The sequence below is a fragment of the Danio rerio genome, chromosome 16 (genome assembly GCF_049306965.1).
Source record: "Danio rerio strain Tuebingen ecotype United States chromosome 16, GRCz12tu, whole genome shotgun sequence".
NCBI classification, from domain to species: domain Eukaryota; kingdom Metazoa; phylum Chordata; class Actinopteri; order Cypriniformes; family Danionidae; genus Danio; species Danio rerio.
Genome location: NC_133191.1, coordinates 14,181,772 through 14,204,760, shown reverse-complemented (window position 1 = coordinate 14,204,760; position 22,989 = coordinate 14,181,772). Strand labels below are relative to the sequence as shown.

The window sequence follows — 22,989 nt, the reverse complement described above, 5'->3', positions numbered from 1 at the left end:
GGAGATACTATTTTCCTTTAAAAAGTCTTACATATACTGTAGGAATGGTATAGCAGAAGATTTTGATGGTTTTAAAACCTTGACTTTTCCAAATGGTGGTAAACCTTGCAAACTGTTATCGTCCCGTATACATGAAATCTGCATACAGGCAGAAATCCAGATTTTTTTAAAGCTCATTGAGTATTTATTTACTGATGTAAATTAGCCCCTGTTTATTTTGTTCCCCAATTTCTGTTTAATGGAGACGATTTTTTTCAGCACATTTCTAAACACAACAGTTTTATTAACTCATTTCTAATCACTGATTTATTTTATCATTTGCATGATGACAGTAAATAGTATTTGACTAGATATTTTTCAAGAAACTTCTATACAGAGTAAAGTGACATTTAAAGACTTAACTAGGTTAATTAGGTTAACTAGGCAGGTTAGGGTAATTAGGCAAGTTATTATATAATGATGGTTTGTTCTGTAGACTATTGAAACAATATAAAGCTTAAAGGGGCTAATAATTTTGACCTTAAATGTTTATAAAATATTTAAAACTGCTTTTATTCTAGCTGAAATAAAACAAATAAGACTTTCTCCAGAAGAAAAAAAAATAATCAGATATACTGTGAAAATTTCCTTGCTCTATAATTAAAAGGAAAAAAAAATTCAGAGGGGGGCTAAAAATTCTGACTTCAACTGTATGTGTGTGTGTTATACAATCATATATATATATATTAAATTTTTTATTATTATTTTTTTGTTCTTTTTTTAAATATTTCCTAAATGATGTTTAACAGAGCAAGGACATTTTCACAGTATGGCTGATAATTTTGTTTCTTCTGGAGAAAGTTTTATTTGCTTTTTTTTTTTGGCTAGAATAACAGCAGTTTTTAATTTTTTGAAAAATTCTTTTAAGGTCAAAATTATTAGCCCTTTTAAGCTATATTGTTTCAACCGTCTGCAGAACAAACCATGGTTATACAATAACTTGCCTAATTATCCTAATTAACCTAGTTAAGCCTTTAAATGTTACTTTACGCTGTATAGAAGTGTCTTGAAAAATATCTAGTCAAATATTATTTACTGTCATCATGGCAAAGATAAAATAAATCAGTTATTAGAGATGAGTTATTAAAACTGTTACGTTTAGAAATGTGTTGAAATGTTCTCTCCGTTAAACAAAAATTGGGAAAAAATAAGCAGGGGGGTGAATAATTCTGACTTCAACTGTTTATAGTTTTATATTTACTTCAGTAATATTATTGACTAATATACAAAAGTTTATGCAATTTGTAAAGGAATATAAACTTTCTTTTAGAAGATATAAAATATGACACTTACTTTGTTTACCAAACAAAAAGATCTAAGTTAAAAGTAAAAAAAAAAGTTATAGAAGTTTAAAAGTTGCAAGTTTAAAAAGATAATTTTCCTATTTTTATGTATTTTATTTTTTATTTAATGTTAAGTTTTCAGTTACTATACTCTCAAAATCCCTTCTTATAAAAATCTGCAGATTTATTTATTATTTATTATTATTACTTTTTTTTTTTTTACAAAATTCTGAGCAGAAATTCTGCAGATTGCTGATGCTTTGAGACCTCAAATACAACTGTATCAAATATGATACAAAACGTTTGCTCACAAATATGCACTATTATATTACATAGTTTAACTGAGAATCATTAAATTTAGGATTCTCAATTAAAAAATGTTTCATTTGATAAATATGTTAGTTTTAGCATTTATAAACAGCCGATACAAAACCACCAGACTTGTGGATGATTCAGAATGCTCTTTAACAGGCACCATTTAGTAATTATTCATGCAATGACATCATTACAGCCTCAAGGAGTGGAAGAAATTTGGTTTCGAGGAAAATGAACAATGATACATATGAGTCACGCATACCTAAATATTCCGCTCATCCATCTATATACACTTAAAATGGCACACCTGCACACTCTTTCAGCCTGAAATAAACAACAGGCCAATCGCTCTCTCTCTCATAAACAAACGCACTCTACACAGAAATAGTTCTGAAGATGTTGAATCCCGACAGCGCTGTGGAAATGAGGACTCCGGGAATCTGCGGGTGCCAATGGAGCTCCTTCACTTCTTTCTGGCCCTGGTGAAGGAACAGTAGCTGTGGCGGCAGCTGTTTCACATCCTCGGCTTGTCCTCCCATGTCACATGACTCCACCGACAGATCCCATTGGCTGATAACATCATCGGCTCCAGAGGCGGCAAACACACTGGAGTCAACGGGGCTCCACTGCACTGACGTTACAGGTGCACTGTGCTGCTTAAAACTGGCCACCGGACGTCCAGACTGAGAAAAAAAATCAACACAACAGTGACCCGTTAATAAATGCAGAAATAATCAACATTCCACTTCAAATAATTAGGTTATAAATTGTTTAATATATTCTGTATCATTTTAGGTGGCTTCACTTTTTGCAATGAATACTGTTCTTTCTGCAACAAAATACTATTAAAAAAATAAATCATTAGGCAGCACAAATGTTTAAGACATTATAATAAACAAAAGCTTCCTGAGCAACACAACAGTATTATTGCACTATAGGAATATACGCCATTTGAAAATACTATTAAAAAAATAAGTGTGGTTTTAAATTGTAATAATTTAATAATATTGTATTCGTGCTTTACAATATTATTAAATAAATGCAGTTCAGGAAAGCAGACTTGAAACAAAAAGTCTTGCAGATGTTTTTAGCCCAAATTTTATTCCTCTGATGGCGTGGATTTTCTGATGGATGTCCACGCCAGGATGGAGTAACACATGTCCTTTATCATGTCTTTATCATTATTAATAAAGTTGAATCTTTAAAGGCCTATACTATATGGTGACCTTATGGCCCGTTTCCACTGAGTAGTTTGGTACGGTTCGGTTCGTACCACTTTTTCGGCACCTTTTCGAAAGGGTACCAAAAGGCAAAGCTAGATGCGCAGCTGAACACTATTGCTTTACAGAGATACGTCATTCGCTTGCGCAACAAGCCAGAATGAAAACAACGGATCCGCCATGTTTAAAATACACACTTACACAGCCGAGAGATGTTTTACAGCGTAATTATTTACACATATAATAACGAGCCATGGTCGACCAGGGCTCAAACAAACATTGTGACCAGACTGCAAAAGAAAGTTAGAGTAAACATCTAAAAAAACAAAGAAATGGAACAGACAGAAAAGCAAGCATGACGGCCACTGGACTTGACCGAATTAAAAGACATTGTTTGTTTTCCACGTATGGCTGGTATTACGATGTTCATTAAATTTCAGGGAATTACTGCAAAAACAAAAAACAAAACAAAAAACTAGGGGGTCTGACATATGCACACACCCACCCACTAGGAGGTTTTCTAAGTCTAACTGTGTTCAATCAGGTTTAAACACCTATATGTATGAAGCAGTTAAATGACGTTATGAAAGAGTATAACTGTTGATGTTTGTGATTGTAAATGGAGCAGCCTACGAACTCATTGCGAGTGTTGAAGCTGGCTTCTGCTGATGAAACCGCAGACTATCTTCAGTAAACTTTCTATACTTGAATCTCTGACTCCGGCTCTTCTTCATCAGACTGGTCATTTTGGGTTCAAACTGTACAATATCCCTACACCACAATGATTTAAAAACTACAATACATATATAATACAACTATATACACAAAAAAAGGCACTGGCTTTTTGTTCAAACTACTTATTTGAAATGCTCTAAAACAACAATTCTTAAGGGTTTTTTGTGGGAGTACCTAATTGTTATGTTCAATTCACTTCAATTTGTAAAAGCTAATAAGTTAACTTATTTCCTTCATGTTGCCCCAACACAAATCATTTGTGGAACCCAGCATTTTTACAGTGTAAGCTCATTTTTTACATCCTGACTTAGCATTTTTCCAGCTTTGTTGTTTGCAAGTAAGCAATTGTTAGATGTCTTGAAACAACATACTTGACAAACAAATTACACAACAAAGACAGCCTCTTTATGTGTTTCCCGACTCCATTTTTTACTTAAAGGCACAATTAATCTAAAAATGAGAAGTTTGTTGTCATTTACCCACCCACGTCTTATTCCAAACTAGTTTAAGTTTCTTCTGTTGAACACAAAAGGAAAAATGTTGGAAATTGTTACCAATTAAGAAAGAAAAACACTATGGAAGTCAATGGTTACAGGTTTCCAACATTCTTCAACATTTGTGTTAAACAGCACAAGGGGAAAAAACTGAAGTTCAGAACAACTATAGGGTAAGTAAATGAGGAGAAAATTAAAACTCTATTATTTTAAACGAAAAAACAAAACAACAACAACAAAATGTTTGTTTCCTCTTGCTTTTGCTCACCTGAAACTGCCTTAAATCCCAGACCTTGAGGAGGCCATCATCTCCTCCGGACAATATAAAAGGTTCAGTCCGGTTCCAGCTGATAACATTGACATCTGAAGAATGAGCCTCATTGGCTGAAAGCATGGAATTGGGTGGTGCTCTGATGTCCCATATGCGAATGGACTGATCCACTGAACATGAAGCAAAGACCTGGAGAGAGAGTGAATTTACCCATTTCATCCACTTTTTAAAGAAATTAAAATGTTAATATGGTTTTCTCATCAGAATGGCATACCGTGGCTTCAGTAGGAGACCACTGCAGGTCTTCAACAGACTTGCTGTGTGAGCTGAAAGGCCGCTGGTCTATTTTCCATGTGCCGCCCTCCTGTGGCTCCCAGACATGAATGTTCTTCTTACAGTCGCCACTCACCATGCGTCCTGAGGTAAGTGAACGTGAAAGGATTATGTAAGTCAGATTCTAGAGCAGCAGTCCCAATAATCTAGACACCTTATTATCTATTCATAAATGTCATTGTTCTGCTAAACACAAAACAAGATATTCTGAAGAACGTTGGGGAAAAGAAGCCATTAAAATACACTATTAAAAGTTGCTGTTGTTTTCCAAACATTCTTCAGTACATACTTTGTGTTAAACAGAAAAAAATGGCTCAAACAGCTTTGGAACGAGTGGAACAATAAAGAAAACAATGATTTTACCCATAAGGTCCTCTAAGATGCTTTAGGGAAGTGGTTCTCAAACTTTTTTTTTACCAGTGTTGAAATACAGTAGTGTAGTGGGCCAATTAAGCAGCTACTTCAAAAACGAGGCAAATTAATTACTATTATTAAGAATATGTATTATTGTCAGCCACTTTTAACATTTAAAATAGTTTGAACATGAACTGATTGCAGACAAAAAAAAACTTGACCGTTTAAATAAATATGTGTTTAAAAGATATGTAAAAATGGCATTGTTGTTGAAAAGGAAAAAGAAAAGTGCTATACTTGTAAAGTATTAATGTAGAAACCTGGAAACCTGGAACCTGTATTCATCAAAACCTGGAAATGTTTAATTATATTCTACCTTTAAGCTTCAAGCATGGCAAAGTTGCTTAAGAAAAAGTGAAAAAGTAAAACTTGTGTGTGGCAACAAAAATACATCTTAAAGTGCAAACTGGTCCTAGAAGATCTTGATTGATCAACATAAAAGATGCAAATTGGGAAAAAAAGAGAAAACAGTATGGTTTACTAAGCCTATAGCATCCACATAGCTACACTTAAAAAATACATAGATGTTTGCTCAAACTACTTATTTTAAACGAACTGAAACAATTAGTGAGTGTTCTTTGGCACAACTTAATTGTTTTATGTTTACTCCACTTATTTTATTTAAATCTAAGTTTAAAGCAACTTAATTCCTTCATGTGGTCTCTGGACAAATCGATTGTGTGAAACTTAGCATTTTTCCTAATGAAGCTTTTTCATATTATGTACACAACATGAAAAATGACATTAAACATCACCATTTTTTGACCAATGACTAAAATTATTTTGGCAAACCTGAAAACTATTTCCCACAATCCACGTTACTCACCTGGCACCTTGGGTGACCAATCAATGGCAAATCCTTCTGACATATGACCAGCAAAACTAAAAAGGGGCGTGGCTTCCTTCTCCTGCTTGATGAAGGCTGACATCGCTGTTGAATTATGCACTGCTTCAAGTTGTAGTCGAAGGTCAAAAATCTCCACCTGGCCTTTCTCCGACCACACCGCTGCTAATGTCTGTTCCCCTCGCTGGGTGACCTGTTCAAGTATCAACAGATGATGTTTAAGTAAACTACATGTGACAAAGGGTACCTACTTGGCTAACAATTGATTCTGAAATTTACAAAAGGTCTTTGTTGAGTAGTTTCGAACCTTCCTTTGACACTAGTCTGTTAATATATAGTATTAGTAGTATAGTATTAGGGATAGCACACCCAGCCACACTCTCCAATGACCTAGCATTTACAAACCCCAGTCTATAACCCGGATCTAGCTCTGAAATAAGTTTTATTGATCAAATATAAAGTCATTGGCTGTCTGAGGTAACTAGCCTAACATTATTACTGAAATGTGTTTAATACACATTTCACAGCCACTTTGTTACCCATTTGCTCATATCTTCATTTGAAATAAAAACTTGTGGTAAACAACCGACAACATTTCACTTGTATATCTGCTTACAGATAAATCTGATAGACAGAGCTTTTAAATGCTTCAGTAACAGAAGACTTTTGACTAGGACCGCATTCTCAATTGAAATTAAATTAATAAAAAGCTATGGCTGTCAGACACATCTTGTCAGATAAGCAAAGCAAGGTTATGAACGGAGGTCAGAGACAGCTTCAGATTGGCTGGTCAGCTCTGAGTGGGTGGGACTTTAGCTCAAAGTAAGCTGTACACACATTCTAGAGGTTTCATTTATTTTACTGTCTTGTACACGACAAAGTCCAACCTTTTGGGTTTTATGATTGTCTATATCTACCTAGTCACAATAATCATTATATCGACTTGGAGATGACCTCGATAATTTTTGCCGTTGCAAAATTTAACTAAAACAGATGGTTAGATGTAGCTAAAATGAATTGAATCTCATGTTTAACCACTATAGAGACATGCACCAGAGTCAGTGGTAGATTTCAGAAGCAGTAGCAGAGTTAAGGCTGTTCTCAGTGGGTTCATGAGCACTGAATACTCCAGACTCACACGGACTCTTCATTCTAAGTGAATTTAAGATCATATTTGTAGTTTATCATTAACTATTTATTTATCAGAATTAAGTAAATTTTGTAATGATTCATTTGGTGGTTCATTTCGCTGTGGCAACCTCTGAAATAGAGACTAAGCTGAAGGCAAATGAATGAATTAAAAAAACAAGTGTGCTGTACACAACCAAATCGAGTTTAGACTAGTGTTTTTGAATATTAACCTGCTAATATTATTTTTCTTGTTTCCCAGTAAATTACAAATAACCCATTTTACAATGACATTTACGTTTCACGAGATGTCTCAACCGTGTCAAAGTATACAGGGTGGGCCATTTATATGGATACACCTTAATAAACTTATTGGGAATTTCACATGAAAAACAATAGCGTGCTTGGTTTTAAACGTAACTTTATTCTTTCATGAGTTGTTTACAAGTCCTATCACAAATACTAATGTGTAACAAACAGGACATTAATATCACCAACCATTCCCATTTTATTAAGGTGTATACATATAAATGACCCACCCTGTATAATGGGACATTTACCTAATAGGTAATTTAATATTATTTATAATAGTACAATAAGCTTTTTAACATCAAATTATAAAATTTAAATGACCTTAAGAATGACAAGTGTTTATTTGCATTACTATGCCGTTATATAATCATTATATAATCAGTGGCATAAAATGATCTCAAAATAACAATAATATATTTTATCGCAACAAATTCTGTGACAATATATCACACAACAAAAAATTCTTATCATGACAGGCCTACACCTACCCCAACCCCACAATAACCTGTTGTGTTTTATTAATGTCTACTATACCTACACCAACCCTAAACCCAGCCCACCTGTGGCATAAGTCAATTGCACTTGGAAGTCTCCTTGCTGCAGCGATGCCTACTTGAAGTTGTGTGATCTGTAGTAAATGTCCAAGTAAAAATCCTAGTACCCGTTAATAAATAAACCGCTTTCATTGATTAGGTATGGCTATTAACCACTCGACTAATGAATAATGTCTAAGAAGGATTTATTTCAAACACTCAACTGAAGTTATGAAGTATGTTTGAAGTAAAAAACATGTTATTATTGTGGTATTTTCACATCCTTTCAGACATGGCAGTCATAGTGCACTGAGAAACAACACAAACACTGGTCAAATCACAGAATGAATATCTTCTATTTCATTATCATCCAATAAATCATCTGCATTTAATATTATTTTGCAAAGTTTATCAGCACATTAGCGGCAAGAGGTGCTATTTGAAGTTTGCATGTTCTCCCCACGTTTACGTGGGTTTTCTCCAGGTGCACCGGTTTCTGCACAGTCCAAAGATATGTGCTATAGGTGAATTGGGTAATCAAAATTGTCTGTAGTATATGTGTGTGTGAATAAGTGTGTATGGGTGTTTCCCAGTGATAGGTTGCAGCTGGAAGGTAATCCTGATTAGTAAAGGGACTAAGCCGAAAAGAAAATGTCAGTGCATTACAACAGTGTGTTGTAAATGTTGATACACCTGAAAGCACATGCTTGAGACTTGCTGCTGATTACAGTACGGCTTTACTGAGAAACACACACAAATCACCTTAGATTAATCATGCAGACCTACTTTTGAGTGGACTCAATTCAATTTCTGACTTGTACATACTGCTTAAAACCTTGGAAAACATGTACATTACAAAACTGTAATGAACCAAACCATAAGGAGTAAAATAGACTTACTCTGACTCTATTGATGCCTCCATAATGTGGCATCATGGCCAGCTCCAACTGTGGTTTCTTATCTTCGTCTTCGTCGTCTTCATCTTCGTCACTTTCTTCATCACTGCTTTTGTCTTCATCTTTTTTTTTCTCAGTTCCCTGAAGGTTGTGCATGCGCATGACAATAAGCCTGGATAGAGATTGAGAAAACGTCATCATCTCTGAGTGCTGGTTGGGAAAGCCAAACATTAATTAATTCATTTTCTTTTTCGGCTTAAGCCTGGTTTATACTTCTGCGTCAAGTGACCGGCGTAACCCACGGCACATGCAACGCGCGTAGCTGTGCATTTATACTTCTGCGCACTGTCTCTGTTGGTCTGCATTAACACTTCCGAAACGCTAGTTGGCATTAAGGTGTAAATGTTCCTCTGTGTCGAGTTTCTTTGCTGGTGCTTTGCTTTTCCTATACACTTCCTGAATGTACAAGTGGTTTAAACTCGCTCATTTTGAGGCAGGATCTGGCAGATGTGCAACAACTTAAACTATGAGGTAAACACAAAACAAAACTTTTCATTCGGAGCTCCTTCACAGGACTCCACACTTGTCAGACTCGTCAGCGCTACCAAGCAGACCAATCACAGAGCTTGTGCTACGCGTCGTTGCGACATGTAGTTACATTTTTTGAAAGGTGCACTTCAGCAAAGCCCTACGCCGTGGCCGTCGGCGATGCGTCAACGCCATAGCATACGCGTGCATTTGACGCAGAAGTATAAATCAGCCTTTAGTCCAGGGGTCACCAATCTCGGTCCTGGAGGGCCAGTGTCCCTCCAGGATTTAGCTTCAACTTGCCTTAACACACCTCCCTGATTGTGTCAAGTACATCTAGTAAGACCTTGATTAGCTTGTTCAGGTGTGTTTGATTAGGGTTGGAGCTAAAATCTGCAGGACACTGGCCCTCCAGGAACAAGTTTGGTGACCCCTGCTTTAGTCCTTTAATCAGGGGTTGCCACAGCAGAATGAACTGACAAATTATTCAGCATATATTTTACACAGTGGATGCCTTTCCAGCTGCAACCCAACACTAGGAAACTCCCATACACTCTTGCATTTACACACACTACAGCCAATTTAACTTATCGAATTCACCTGTACAGCATGTCTTTGGTCTATGAGGGAAACCGGAGCACCCCGAGGAAACCCACGAGAACATGCAGGAATCCAAACATCATAAACTTATATTAAAATAATAAAGTAGCGCTGTGAGTTCACCTGTTGCTGAGTGCAGTGTCTGCCTGTGTTCCAGCACACAGCACCATAGAGAGGGGAAACTGCTCTCTCCTGTCGCCTTCTCCATCAAGCACTACATCAAAACTCAGACATGGAGCACCTGCAGAAGAAACACAAGTTCACCTATTATGGGGAGTTTCACAAGAAATAAACAAAATCGACATACATTATTATAAACATACAAGTTGTTGTGTTCATTATTTAAAGTTGAAAGATTCTTAAGAAACTTATGCATGACTTTGTTTTACTGCATTTTATGTTGATTTAAGTATAAAAATTAATTACTACTATTAAAAACTGTTTATCTGAATGGTTTTACTGTATAATACTTGGATTTGGAGAGGATTATCATCAATGGAAAAAATAAATGTATTACTTTATAATAGGGCTGCATGAAAAAACTGACATTGTGATATTTAGTTTTTTGTGATATGCTGTTCATTGCGATATGAATATATTTTCACAAAAGATGACCGAAATAACTACTAGTAAAGAATTCATACATCAGCATAAAACAAACAATTTGCAAACAAAAATGAACATAGTAGAAAATGGATTTAAAAAAATGTTTTATGGTTTGTCTGTGGAGTTTAACATAAATTCAACGTTAATCAAGTATATCGTCTACATTGTATAAATAATTAAATACAATTTAATCATTGTTACATTGAATTTTTTGGTTTAAGTTTGCTTGATATCTTAGTCACAGTTCCTTAAAACATACCCAAGTAAAAATCTTTCACTCTAGGGTGCTACACAAATCATGTTCTGAATTGTGGTTTCTGGTCATCCTGCGATGTGACTATTGCAGAAGTGCACAGTGCGATAATTACAGCATTAAGAATGTGACATTTGCAGTAAAAACTCAAAACATAAAAACACACAGAGAAAGTATATGTTAACATTATATTTAAACACCGGTTTATATTCTCCAAAACAACTAAAGACAGACTTCTGGGATGAGAAAAATATCAATCTGAAAACATTTTTTTATACTTTAAATGAGAAAATAAACAATGCATTATGGATGTGACAAAAAATCTGAAAGTTTACAGTGTACAACATACTTTATAGAAATTCTGTGAATTAAACTGCACAAGCCAAAAGAAATACTGCTGATTAAAAAATAAGAGAGGCTCTCTATAGAATAAACATGATTGAATTTTATTTTATTTAACGTTTTTTGCATTTTTGAGGGAAAAAAAAGCTTCATTATGGATATGATGGATGTGAAATGGATTTTTGTGTGACTTTGGTAAATCAAATATAACAATGACAGAGACATTTCTGACAGTCTTGTAAATTACAAGCTTACACACAAAAAAAATCTGAAAGGGTTTCACCATTTTGGTAAACACTTCATTTCTTTCATGTCAAGGTTTACATTTGCATGGAATTGCTCAATAATAATAATTATTATTTTTATTAATGTGAATGTAAAAGTCAGAAGTGTGACAATAGATGTGCAAAAGATGTGCATTACATTCTGAAAATTGACCAACTATCTTTCACCTTTAATGTTACTAACATTACTAAAATAACTGACAAAAGTCCATAAGAAAGCTAATTATCAAAACCTTTCAACTTTGCCTCACAATTCTAAGGAAAAAGAAAAAAAAACAATCAAAAGAAGTGTGAGATATTGTTAATGCAGTAGTAATAACAACAATAGGTAAATTGTTCTGAACACAGATCTAAATATAAAATAATATTAAAATTAATAACGATGTTAATAAAATTGTAAAAGCATAATTTAACAATCCCAAATGCTGTAATCTTTCAACACAATTTTCAGTACACATCCTTTAGAATGCCATAATCAGACCATTTTATAGCTAAGACGCAAAATAGGGTACTGCCAGTACCATAGTATGTAATACAAAATATGGTTAAAATAATAATTATCGTTGCTCAAGTAATAAACAAACATGTTTTGTTGTGGCAGCCTGCTTTTTCCTTTTATTTATTATTTATTTATTTTTATTTTTTTTGTGGAATTATGCACTATACATCCCTGCACATAAATACATCGTGTATGTTTATATTTGGTGGAAACTTCGGGTAGAGACTAACCGGTCTGGCATTCGTGATACATGCGGTAAGCGGAGTGGTCCATCTCCAGCTCTTCTCCCGGCTGAAGCGGCTGCAGACCGGGCACATAGACTTTCTCCTGCCCGTCCCCGTTCTGTTCTTCTCCTTCCATATCATCCTCGTCGCTTTCACTCGCCTCCATGTCCTCAAACTCATCCTCCTCCTCCTGCGGCAGCGTGTGTTCGTCGGACGCGGACATTTTGAGAAAGCGGCGGATTTCCGCTTCACGCCACGTGGTTTAAAGCGCTCGTCTGACGGTGAGCCCTGTACAGATTTGGAAAGATCCCAAGCCACGGAGCTTGCGGGAAATGTTGCCCTAGTCAAGAATCTTTTCCAGTAATCAGCATTAGCACTTATATTGTCTTGAGCTTGTAAGTAAGCTTGTAAAAATCTGTGCATGATTTCTCTGCTGAAGAAGTATTTGCAGGCCTTACCTGATAACAAATAATAACTAATGAAATAAGAATAATATCGGTACGTTATTTATTATTATTATTATTATATAACATGTATGTCATTTATTAATTCACTAATAGATTAAAAAATAAAAAGTTGCATCTTTTATTATAATTTAATGCCCTTTAGACATAAAAAGTATGTAAAGTAAATTGTAAGTCAACTACAATTTGTAAATAAATTGTATGTGTTTGTGTGTGTGTGGTTTAGGCTGTTACAGAGGCTTGGTCTGTGCTAGTTTTCATGTGGTTTGGCTCAATTGTGCTAATACATAACACATGTACATTTGTACATAACAAGCCCTGCAAATTTAGGAACGAAAGTAATGTGTTTTCAACAATAAAATTTCATTTGTTTGCTGGCTGGACAATTATCTTACAAAAAACTAACCAGCTTAGTCACGGCATTTGTAGATTTACTGCAATTTACTGCATTTATGATAATAAATACAACCAAAAATATGGCTACACTTTAGCTATAGGCTAATAATGAAGTAAAAAAATGACAAGGGTTATGTTTCATGCATGTGTTTAAGATGTCCCAGCTGGCAAGACTGCAAAATTGTGTGAACAAAAGGTCTCTGTGGCGTCTTGTTGTTTGTACCATCATCTGCAAGTCCCTCCATCCATCTGCTACTAGAGAAAGTCCTCATACACACACTCTGACAAACAAAAGCGTATAGTCTAGATCAAAAACAACTGTAATTAATATTCAGCTCATGCACACGCTGCGTTCACTTTTAAGAATTTATTTATGTATAAAAATCTACAGGTAAAAACAGACAACACATGTACATCAACAACAGACGGATTGTTAAATTCGTTTGAGTAAAACGTGTTTGTAGTAGTAACCTTCTCTACAGGGATACTTGTAAACATGACTTTTGTAACTTTTTTCTTTTTATTTCACAGAGTAGCTTGCATCTGATGGTGCTGTGGTTCCTATGCTACAGTTTTACAGTTTCATATGGCTTGAATTTACTGTAGTAAATAAGTTTTGTTGTCCTCTTAAACACTGAGCGATAAGCGGATACTTTTGGCTTCATGTATAGTTCGCTTTTTCACTACATTCATTGTTAAAACATTCAGTCGACAGGTTTTACCTGAATTATTACGAATGACACATAATTCACAATTCAGAAACACTTGGGAAATGATAGATACAATCAGTGCAGACATGATGCAGAAAAAAAAAACACACAAGCGTGAAAAGTACAGGTAAAATTGACCATCTTATTAGACATGTCTGTTTTCATATCCTCCCTTTTCCACAGAGATGGATCCATAACTGCATCCAAACATTTTGAGATTATTCAGTATCCCCATGCAAGTGCTAAGCTTTTTTTTAGCAGTGTAAAGTGAATTAGCTTCCAAACTGAATCGAGGAGACAAACACTGCAGCTGTCCTTTCAAAGTGAAGCCTCCTTCTGGCTAAATTTTGTGGCACATTTAAAACTGATTTCTCAATTCTCACCAGATCAGTCTCGATGTTATCCACAGAATAGATACGGTCCAGTGAGAGAAACTTGGAGAACGTGACTCTGCATAGGCGTTGGTCGGATCATGTTGTATTTTACTAGTCTCTCCTTCTTTCAGAGGCCGCTGCTCATCCACAGTTTCTCCATTCTCCACTTTCTCTTCCTCCTCTAATGCCGTATTTCCTTGATCAGCTTCACTTGGTGTGGGGAAGATGCAGGGATGCTCTCCGAAAGCACAATCCAAACTGAGCCATCGCGTGAAGAGGGATGAGGTTGAGAATAAAAGACCTTCAGGTGATGACTCAACAGATGGAAAAGCAGAGAGATCTGGAAGTTCTAGGATTTTCTGTTTACAAAAGATGACAAATAACATTGAAGATCTCTCAGTAATCAATAATGTAAATATGTTGCTACAGCATTTTAAAATTATGCTATGATTATGGTAGGATAAAAAGGAGATGCAAATGTATGTAGAATTTATATATGACAGTACCTCTTTTGCTATGTTGTCCAATGTGTGCGTCAGCTCGCTGATGAACCCGTATTTGAGGTGAACTCTGTTGAGGTGTTGGAGGAGCTGAAGCCAAGAATGTGACAGGATTGCAGCAGCACTGAACACACAACACTACACTCACACACACAAAGACACATCAAATCAAAATTAGGTCTCGGTATTTAATAAAGTTTATAAAAACTGTCAAGATGAGTGACGATTTTTAAATTGACTCAGTGACAAATACAGGAGGCTATAGTTTTAAAAAGACCCTTACACATTGTTTTGGGTAAAATATGTTAAATTTCTGGGCGAAGCAGTATGTAGTGCTGTCGACTTACAGCAAGAAGGTCGCTCACTTGGCGTTTCTGTGTGGAGTTTGCATGTTCTCCCTGCATTTGCGTGGGTTTCCTCCGGGTGCTTCGGTTTCCCCCACAGTCCAAAGACATACAGTACAGGTGAATTGGGCAGGCTAAATTGTCTGTAGTGTATGAGAGTATGTGTGAATGTGCGTGTGGATGTTTCCCAGAGATGGGTTGCAGCTGGAAGGGCATCCGCTGCATAAAAACTTGCTGGTTGGCGGTTCATTCCGCAGTGGTGACCCCATATTAATAAAGGGACTAAGCCGACAAGAAAATGAATGAATGAATGTTACATTTCTTATATTTTGCTTTAATAAATAAAGATTAAAATGTGGGGTTATAATTAATCTTCTAATACTTATATTCTTTAATTTTGTCACCCTTAGTGCTCATCGTCAGAACACAAATGAAGATATTCTGAATCAAATTGCAGAGACAACTCCAGTGCTTTAAAACATCCATTATAAAATCAAAAGATAAATCTACAAGAACTGAGAGACTTAATCCAGGTCTTCAGAAGAGACACAAACTTATATTTAATCACATATAATTTATGTTTTATTCACATTTAACTATAGGCGAATTACTGATTTGTAAACATGCAGGATGTGCGTGCAGCGAGGTTGCAGAAAAATAAGGGAGAGCTTGCATTTAAAGCGAGGGAATGACATCCAATAAGGTACATAGTTTGTTGTTGTATTAGCGATAAGTGATATTGATTACTTATTATATATATATCATTTACATAATGCTTTCAGCATGTTATAACAGCTTGTCACCCTGTGATAACATAGTTATTTAGCAAAATTAATATTAAAGAGAGGCGTTCATCCGACAGGTCCATTTGCGATAGCTCCCTCCCAATGAATATTGGATAAGACGAAATGGGCAATCATCCAGCCCCAAGTATACAATCTCATTAAAGCTCCAAGTGATTTTACAAGAGAGCCATGTGAAAAAAAATTATGTTCTATGATTACCAAGTTATCAAGTAATTACCATGTTATCAAGTCAGGTTAGGCCAGCGTGAACTTACCTGATATAAAATGAGAACTGCAGAGTCGATAATTAAGTCCTTACTCCATTCAGCTCTAACGATGGCTCTTAGCCAAACACGTCTGCAGTTGGCATTTAAAGCAGTGTGGTGTGCAGTAAAATTTTAAGTTTTGTATTTGATTAAATTTTGCATCCTACTGCACAACACGACATGTTTGCCATTGCAATCGGTCTTTTTTTGCATTGGATTATTAAATTTGTTTACTCTATTATAAGCAATGTCCCTCTTTAGAGAACATTAATTAAGCATTTTGGGGTAAATAAACTTTCAAGGAAGAGAGATAAATCTTTAATAGGCATATTTGTTTACAAATAAGCCCGTGTTCATTAGTGTGCTGAGATTGGAGGGTTAAGAATTTGCATTAAATGTTTTTTCTGCAATTTGGATTAACATGTTTACACAGAATAATCCTTACTGACAACTGTTTTTGATACTAGGCCCCAATAATTCAGAAATCTAAATACGTTTATCATTATTGCATCCAACTAAAGAGTATTTGTAATACATGTTTAATAAACACAGAAGAAGATCATGCAAATAAAACGTGCATCATCACGTCACTGACTGGCCCGTGTTGAACTGTCATCTTACCGGCTCATTGCACAGCGCGCTGTCGTTGAAATAGTGAGACACGGCGTAGTTCTTCGGGAACACTTCTGGCTGCAGAATATATATTAAAACGTCAAATTGCACATTCTTTAACAAAGCCAAAGCTTAAACTGTCGATGCATGTGCTTCACATGGATCATCAAAACGACAGAGCAATCAAAAAGGTCAGTGGATCAACACGAGACAGATAAAACCAACCGCGAACTTTCCAGCAAGCAAATAGGCATTATTAAAAATGCGAAACTCACGAATCCGCTCGTTCTTTCAATGTTTACGGAGTCCTGCAGATTTCTGATCGTCGTCTTCATAAAATCATCGCACCCACTTCCTTGAACAGTCAATATTGATAGAAGTAACAGCACTGAAAGGCAAAGGTAAACAACGTGTGCACCAGAGCGTTAAACGCCCGAAAATCATCAAACCAGACAACCATTTAATACAGTGAATATCTCAAACACCACACGCAGAGCCTGATAAAATATTAATTTTAACCTGCACATCATTTAATCGTCAGTAAAGCGCGCGAATCGCGTTACCTGTTGGTGACATGCTTCTACCGGCCAATGTGGGCCATATTCCCCATGTTCTTCAGAACCGAGTCCTTCTGAACGACAGATTGCTTCGCCAAAGTTATGAAAGAAACTCAATCTCGGTGGCTTTCCCAGCAGTAAATCCTAACCCACGTCTCCTTTTCCTCCAACTGCTGCACTTTCTCCCCAGTTCCTCATTGACAGCTGCTCTCCTTTCAGTCCCACTGGCTCAATCCCAGTCAGACATTTGGAAATTCCCAATCTTCAGATGGAAAAAAAATAAGAATTCTGATGGATACCAAGCTACTCCTCTGTTTCCTATGGGATTTCAGTTTCCTGTTTCTTTTACTCCTCGTGCTTTCCTTCCTTTCCAGCCACCTTGTTTGGAGGCTTTGGTTTCTAGCTGGCAGACTTGAGAGCAAAACATTTGATCCGTCCTGAAGGAGCAGAGACAGTGTGGAGGCTGTTTGCACTCTGAAAGTGAAAGTCCTTGCAGTTCAGTCTCTCTCCTCGCTCTCTTTAAAGCTCTCCACCCCTTTACCTCATTAAACAGCATGCACTCCCCCTCTTTCTCTCCTCTCTTTATCAGTACTCAATGCACGGCCTTCCCAGGTTCAGTCTTAGTCATGCAGTCTGTTTTTAATTTTCCTCCTCCCCTCTCAAGCATTCATGTCTGTTGCTCCTTCGACCCCTCATCAGGGGGAAGTGATGACTACGCATATTGGCTTTTATGCTTGCAATAAGAAGCCATGTTTATGTAATTCACTCTTTTCCAGATTACTCATTGTCAGACATGTGATGCCTATATATGATTAATTCAAGTATGTTGTCATTTATGCAGACAAAGCCATCAGTTTGTGGTTCAAACACAGCAGTCACATGAGAGACTGAATCAAAGAAACATTGTTCTTGTTGCATAATGTGTGTGTTTGTGTGTGTGGCTTGCAATAAAAGTGTTGGTAGCACTTACAATTTCCATCTGTAGCAATAGTTAAAGGGTTTGTTTACCTAAAACAATTACTCCACATTTACTCTCCCTCGGGTACTTGCAAACTAATAAGTTTCTGTCATGTTTTTTTTCTGTTAAACACAAAAGAAGATATTTTGAAGAATGTTGGAAATCAGTAATATAGACCAGAAATGTATAGGAGATGCACAGGAAAGACATTCAAATTTACAGTTCTGTTGTCATTTACTCACACTTTACTTATTCCAAATCTGTCCAAGTTTCTTCTTTTGAACACAAAAATATATGTTTTTCAGGCCCGTAGTCAGCGTATTGAACGGGATGGTCCTTTTTGCTCAAAAAGTGGAGCTTTTTGCAGTTATTCTTCTCAATTTCTATTAAATTGTGAGGTTCAAATACTGCATTTTAGTGATATTTAAAGCAATAATCTTTGCTGCATCGGCTTGGCGCATGGTGATCATAACCACACTTTTTGATGCAACAAAAATATTTCCAAAATTGCTTAACATACTATTTTACCACAGTGTTTATATAAAAATGTGCAATTAAACTGTTTTATTCATTTATTAATTTTCTTGTCGGCTTAGTCCCTTTATGAATGCGGGGTCGCCACAGCGGAATGAACCGCCAACTTATCCAGCACATTTTTTTACGCAGCGGATGCCTTTCCAGCCACATCCCATCTCTGGGAAACATCCACACACACATTCACACACACACACTCATACACTACGGACAATTTAGTCTACCCAATTCACCTGTACCGCATGTCTTTGGATTGTGGGGGAAACCAGAGCACCGAAGGAAACCCACGCAAACGCAGGGAGAACATGCAAACTCCACGCAGAAACGCCAACTGAGCCAAGGATCGAACCAGCGACCCAGCGACCTTCTTGCTGTGAGGCGACAGCACTACCTACTGCGCCACTGCGTCGCCTAAACTGTTTTATTGTGCATTTAAAAGTTATTACAGTTTTTTTTAAATGTTATGAGGTTGGAATTATAAATTAAACATTTTAAATAGTTTTGAAAGTGTGAAAGTTTTTGAAACACAAGTTTATTATCATGCATCATCAAAATATTAGAAATCTGTTAAAACTTTGTGAAAACCAACTAAAAACATAACAAAACTGTGACCTGTAGGTAAATAACAAACTGGCCAGCTCATTTTTTTTCAGTCAGATTTAGTAAATTTGAATAATTAAAAATTAAATTAGTTTTAAAGACTTGTTCTATTGGTTATTTTCACAATTTATGATGGCATACTGGACTGTAAAACCCAAGTTAATTCTTCTCCTTTGAAAAGAGTTTTAAACTCAGTGTTGAAAGTAAAGAGTTATTTAAATACCTCATTACTTCAACTTAAATGGAGTAAGTTCACAGTACTCATATAGATTTGTTTTTTTAACTCGAATGGTTTGTTGCAATCGGTTTCCTCAAACGGTTTGAGTTGCCTTAACTTATTGAGTTTTACAATACTCAGTTGGTTTGAGTTCTCTTCACTTATTTAGTTTTACTGTGCTCAAATTGCTTTGTGTACTCAAATGGATTAAGTTCACAGTACTGATTAGTTTTTGAACTTAAATCATTTGTAGCAATCGGTTTCCTCAAATGGTTTGAGTTACCTTAACTTTTTGGGTTTTAAAGTGTGTCAAAAATGGGACAAATGAGCTCATATAGGGGCCAAATTCTGGACTTTGTCAGTGGTGGGGCGGGGTTGGTGGTGTTGGAGGTCTTTCGAACCACCTGAAACCCCCTGGCTGCCTATATTTTGAAGAAAGCTGAAAACTTGTAACCATTGACTTCCTTCCTGCTAGAAGAGGAAACTCATAAAGGTTTAAGGTGCATAAATGTAAGTACATTTTCATTTTTAGGTCATTTTTGTTTCTTTAACTTTTGGTTTCCAACATTCTTCAACATATCTTATTTTGTGTTCAACACAAGAAAAAAATCTCAATAGGTTTAAAACAGGTGGTGGGTGAGAAAATGATGAAAGAATTTCAATTTTAAGGTTGCCTCTGTGTATAACTAGCTAGCTATCATTATTATGAAAGAAAAAATAGTTCATTCCTGTCAATAACACTCTGAACTGATGGTAAATTCTACACTGTAAAAACATTCTGGTTGCCTTACATTTCTAAGCTGAATCAAAATAACCTTATGAGTCCATTGAACTTAGTTTATGTAAAATTGACTTTAAACTGCTTGCATAACTTATAAAATTAAGTTAGGACATGATTACCTTAGTTTATTAAGTTACAATGAACTAAAAACATATGACTAATTGTTCATAGATTTTTTACAATGTATATTGACTAATATGTTTTTAAAGATTAAAAGTTCTATTTGAATGAACTTTTTCTCATTGCATTATTGTAGTGCTATAGAGCTGTTATTTCCAATTTGGAGTATCTATAAAGAGTTACATGGTAACAACATAAATCTTACAATAAATCTTCACAAATGCCTTGTTATCTATGTGCGTCATAATATCCTAGTAATAATACTTCGTCATCAATCAGCGTCTGCAGACAGGAGTGTACGTAAATCTTGAAATCCTCAGAGTGACATCCACACCCACACATTGGCACATTTGGCTGAATTCCTTCTTTCGTTGAACCTGCACTGATGACTTGTTGCACATTTTTAACCCCCCTAAAATGATATGATCCAAATAACTTGATGTATATAAAAGTCTTTCATGGCCACCATGAGAGTGAAAACATGCAAACTTCCACGGACAAATTCACTAATGGGTAAAAATGAGCATCTTGAATGATATTGGAAAAGAGTTTAATGATTTAAACGACTATTTAAAATGACAATCATATTCATGACTCTAAACTGTTTCTTTAAATACATCATGTTTTAAATTTGAGCAGATAGCTGGTAATCCAGAATGATATCTGCTATTACTGCTGAATATATTAAATCATATTAACATTGACTGACTTTGACAAACTTGTCAGATCACTTGCCCTGTTGTTCTTTAAGCAATTGAAGGTTTAACAGAAGTTCTGACATGCAGAATATTAGTAGTCCAGAATGCAGCACAGATTAGATGTTTTTTCCCACCCTCTTTGGATTGACAGGAGATAACTGTTTTAATCAGTGCAGAGCAACCTTTTTAATCACAAAAACTACAGATTATTAGCTGCATATATTTTAAGTCATAATTATTAGCCCCCCTGAATTATTAGCTCCCCTGTTTTTTTCCCCCAATTTCTGTTTGACAAAGAGATTTTTTCAACACATTTCTAAACATAATAGTTTTAATAACTTATTTGTAATAACTGATTTATTTTATCTTTACCATGATGACAGTAAATAATATTTGACTTGATATTTTTCAAGACACTTCTATACAGCTTAAAGTGAAATTTAAAGGCTTAACTAGGTTAATTAGGTTAGCTAGGCAGGTAAGGGTGATTAGGCAAGTTATTATATAATGATGGTTTGTTCTGTAGACTGTCGAAAAATATACAGCTTAAAGGGGCTAAGAATTTTGACCTTTAAATGGGTTTTAATAAATTAAAAGCTGCTTTTATTCTAAGTTAAATAAAACAAATAAGACTTCTCAAGAAGACAAAATATTATCAGACATACTGTGAAAATTTCCTTGCTCTGTTAAACATCATTTAGGAAATATAAAAATAAATTAAAGGGGGGCTAATAATTCTGACTTCAACTGTATGTATATATATATATATATATATATATATATATATATATATATATTATATATATATGCCCACACATTCAAAAAATTAGAGGTGTATATAATGAATAATTACCCTAGTAAAACCTGATACCTGTCCTGAGCCTTTCAGTGGTCCACATACCACATTGAAACACTAGAGCGTCCTTACATAAGAGGTGCTTATGGTGGGATGGTCAGGGTACATGCTAGCGCAGTATTTACTGCATCGCTTAAAGGGATAGTTCAAGCAAAATTAACATTATGCCATCATTTACACTACAGAAAGGCTTTTCTACTTTTAGTTTTTTAGTCAAAATATCTAAAAATTCAAAAAGCAATTTCTTGACAAGCAAAAATATTGTCTTATTTTAAGAAATAACCTAAAGTCAACCTAAGGGGTAAGCAAAATCAACTTATTTTAAAGGAATAACATATTAATCCAAAATAAAACAAAAAGTGCTCAGAGGTAGCTTAATTAATGTGTTGGTGCTCTTTGGGTAAGGGATTCATCAGAGTAAACAGCAAAGATCAATCCAAGGGACTCAATAAATGTGGAAAAAAATAAAAATAAAAAGCCTTTATTGGATAAGAAACGGTTAATTTTCTGTTTATTACATGCAAATAGCTTGTTGTTGGAAAAATACAGAATGGCATTTTGGACAATGGTTGAGGGTATTGTCTCATTGTTTGACTTTAGAAAAAATAATTTACCTGTCAAGAGAAAACTGAAAAAAAAAAGTTTTTCAAAATTTTCAAAAAGTAGTTTTTTTTGAAGGAAGCTGATACATATATTTTCTTTGTATAACTTGTATTACCTGCTATTGATGTACTGTGGTTGTTATATGACTTACCCAGCCTGATCTCATGAGAAAACGTATCAATTTTACGTTTTGCCAGTTTAGTGGCTAATTCGTACGAATTTGTACGAGTTCAGTCGATTTAAAAAAGTAGGCGTGGCACCTAACCCCACCCCTAAACCCAACCTTCATTGGGGGAAGAGCAAATAGTACTAAAATGTTCGAATTAGCCACTAAATGAAAAAGTTACGATTTGCCATGAGATTGTGTTGGACTTACCTTTATACTGTAAGAACATACATTTACTTATATGTTTGTAAATTTGTATTTTTATTACTTTTTTTATTGTTTTATTTTTTATTTA

The 22,989-nt window shown here is 35.3% G+C and overlaps 2 protein-coding genes across 2 annotated transcripts; both read right to left on the bottom strand.

The window, feature by feature from the left end:
* Positions 1–1,780: 1,780 nt before the first annotated feature.
* Positions 1,781–12,374, bottom strand: grwd1 (glutamate-rich WD repeat containing 1). Its single transcript, NM_001003509.1, is given in 7 exon segments — positions 1,781–2,320; positions 4,355–4,546; positions 4,632–4,774; positions 5,931–6,141; positions 8,821–8,989; positions 10,069–10,186; positions 12,160–12,374. Coding segments are annotated over 7 exon segments (1,302 nt in total). The 5' UTR covers positions 12,320–12,374; the 3' UTR covers positions 1,781–2,011.
* Positions 12,375–13,365: 991 nt separating this feature from the next.
* zgc:174888 lies at positions 13,366–17,884 on the bottom strand. The gene is given in 5 exon segments (NM_001113584.2): positions 13,366–14,456; positions 14,604–14,735; positions 16,614–16,682; positions 16,880–16,992; positions 17,168–17,884. Coding segments are annotated over 5 exon segments (681 nt in total). The 5' UTR covers positions 17,181–17,884; the 3' UTR covers positions 13,366–14,102.
* Positions 17,885–22,989: the final 5,105 nt, after the last annotated feature.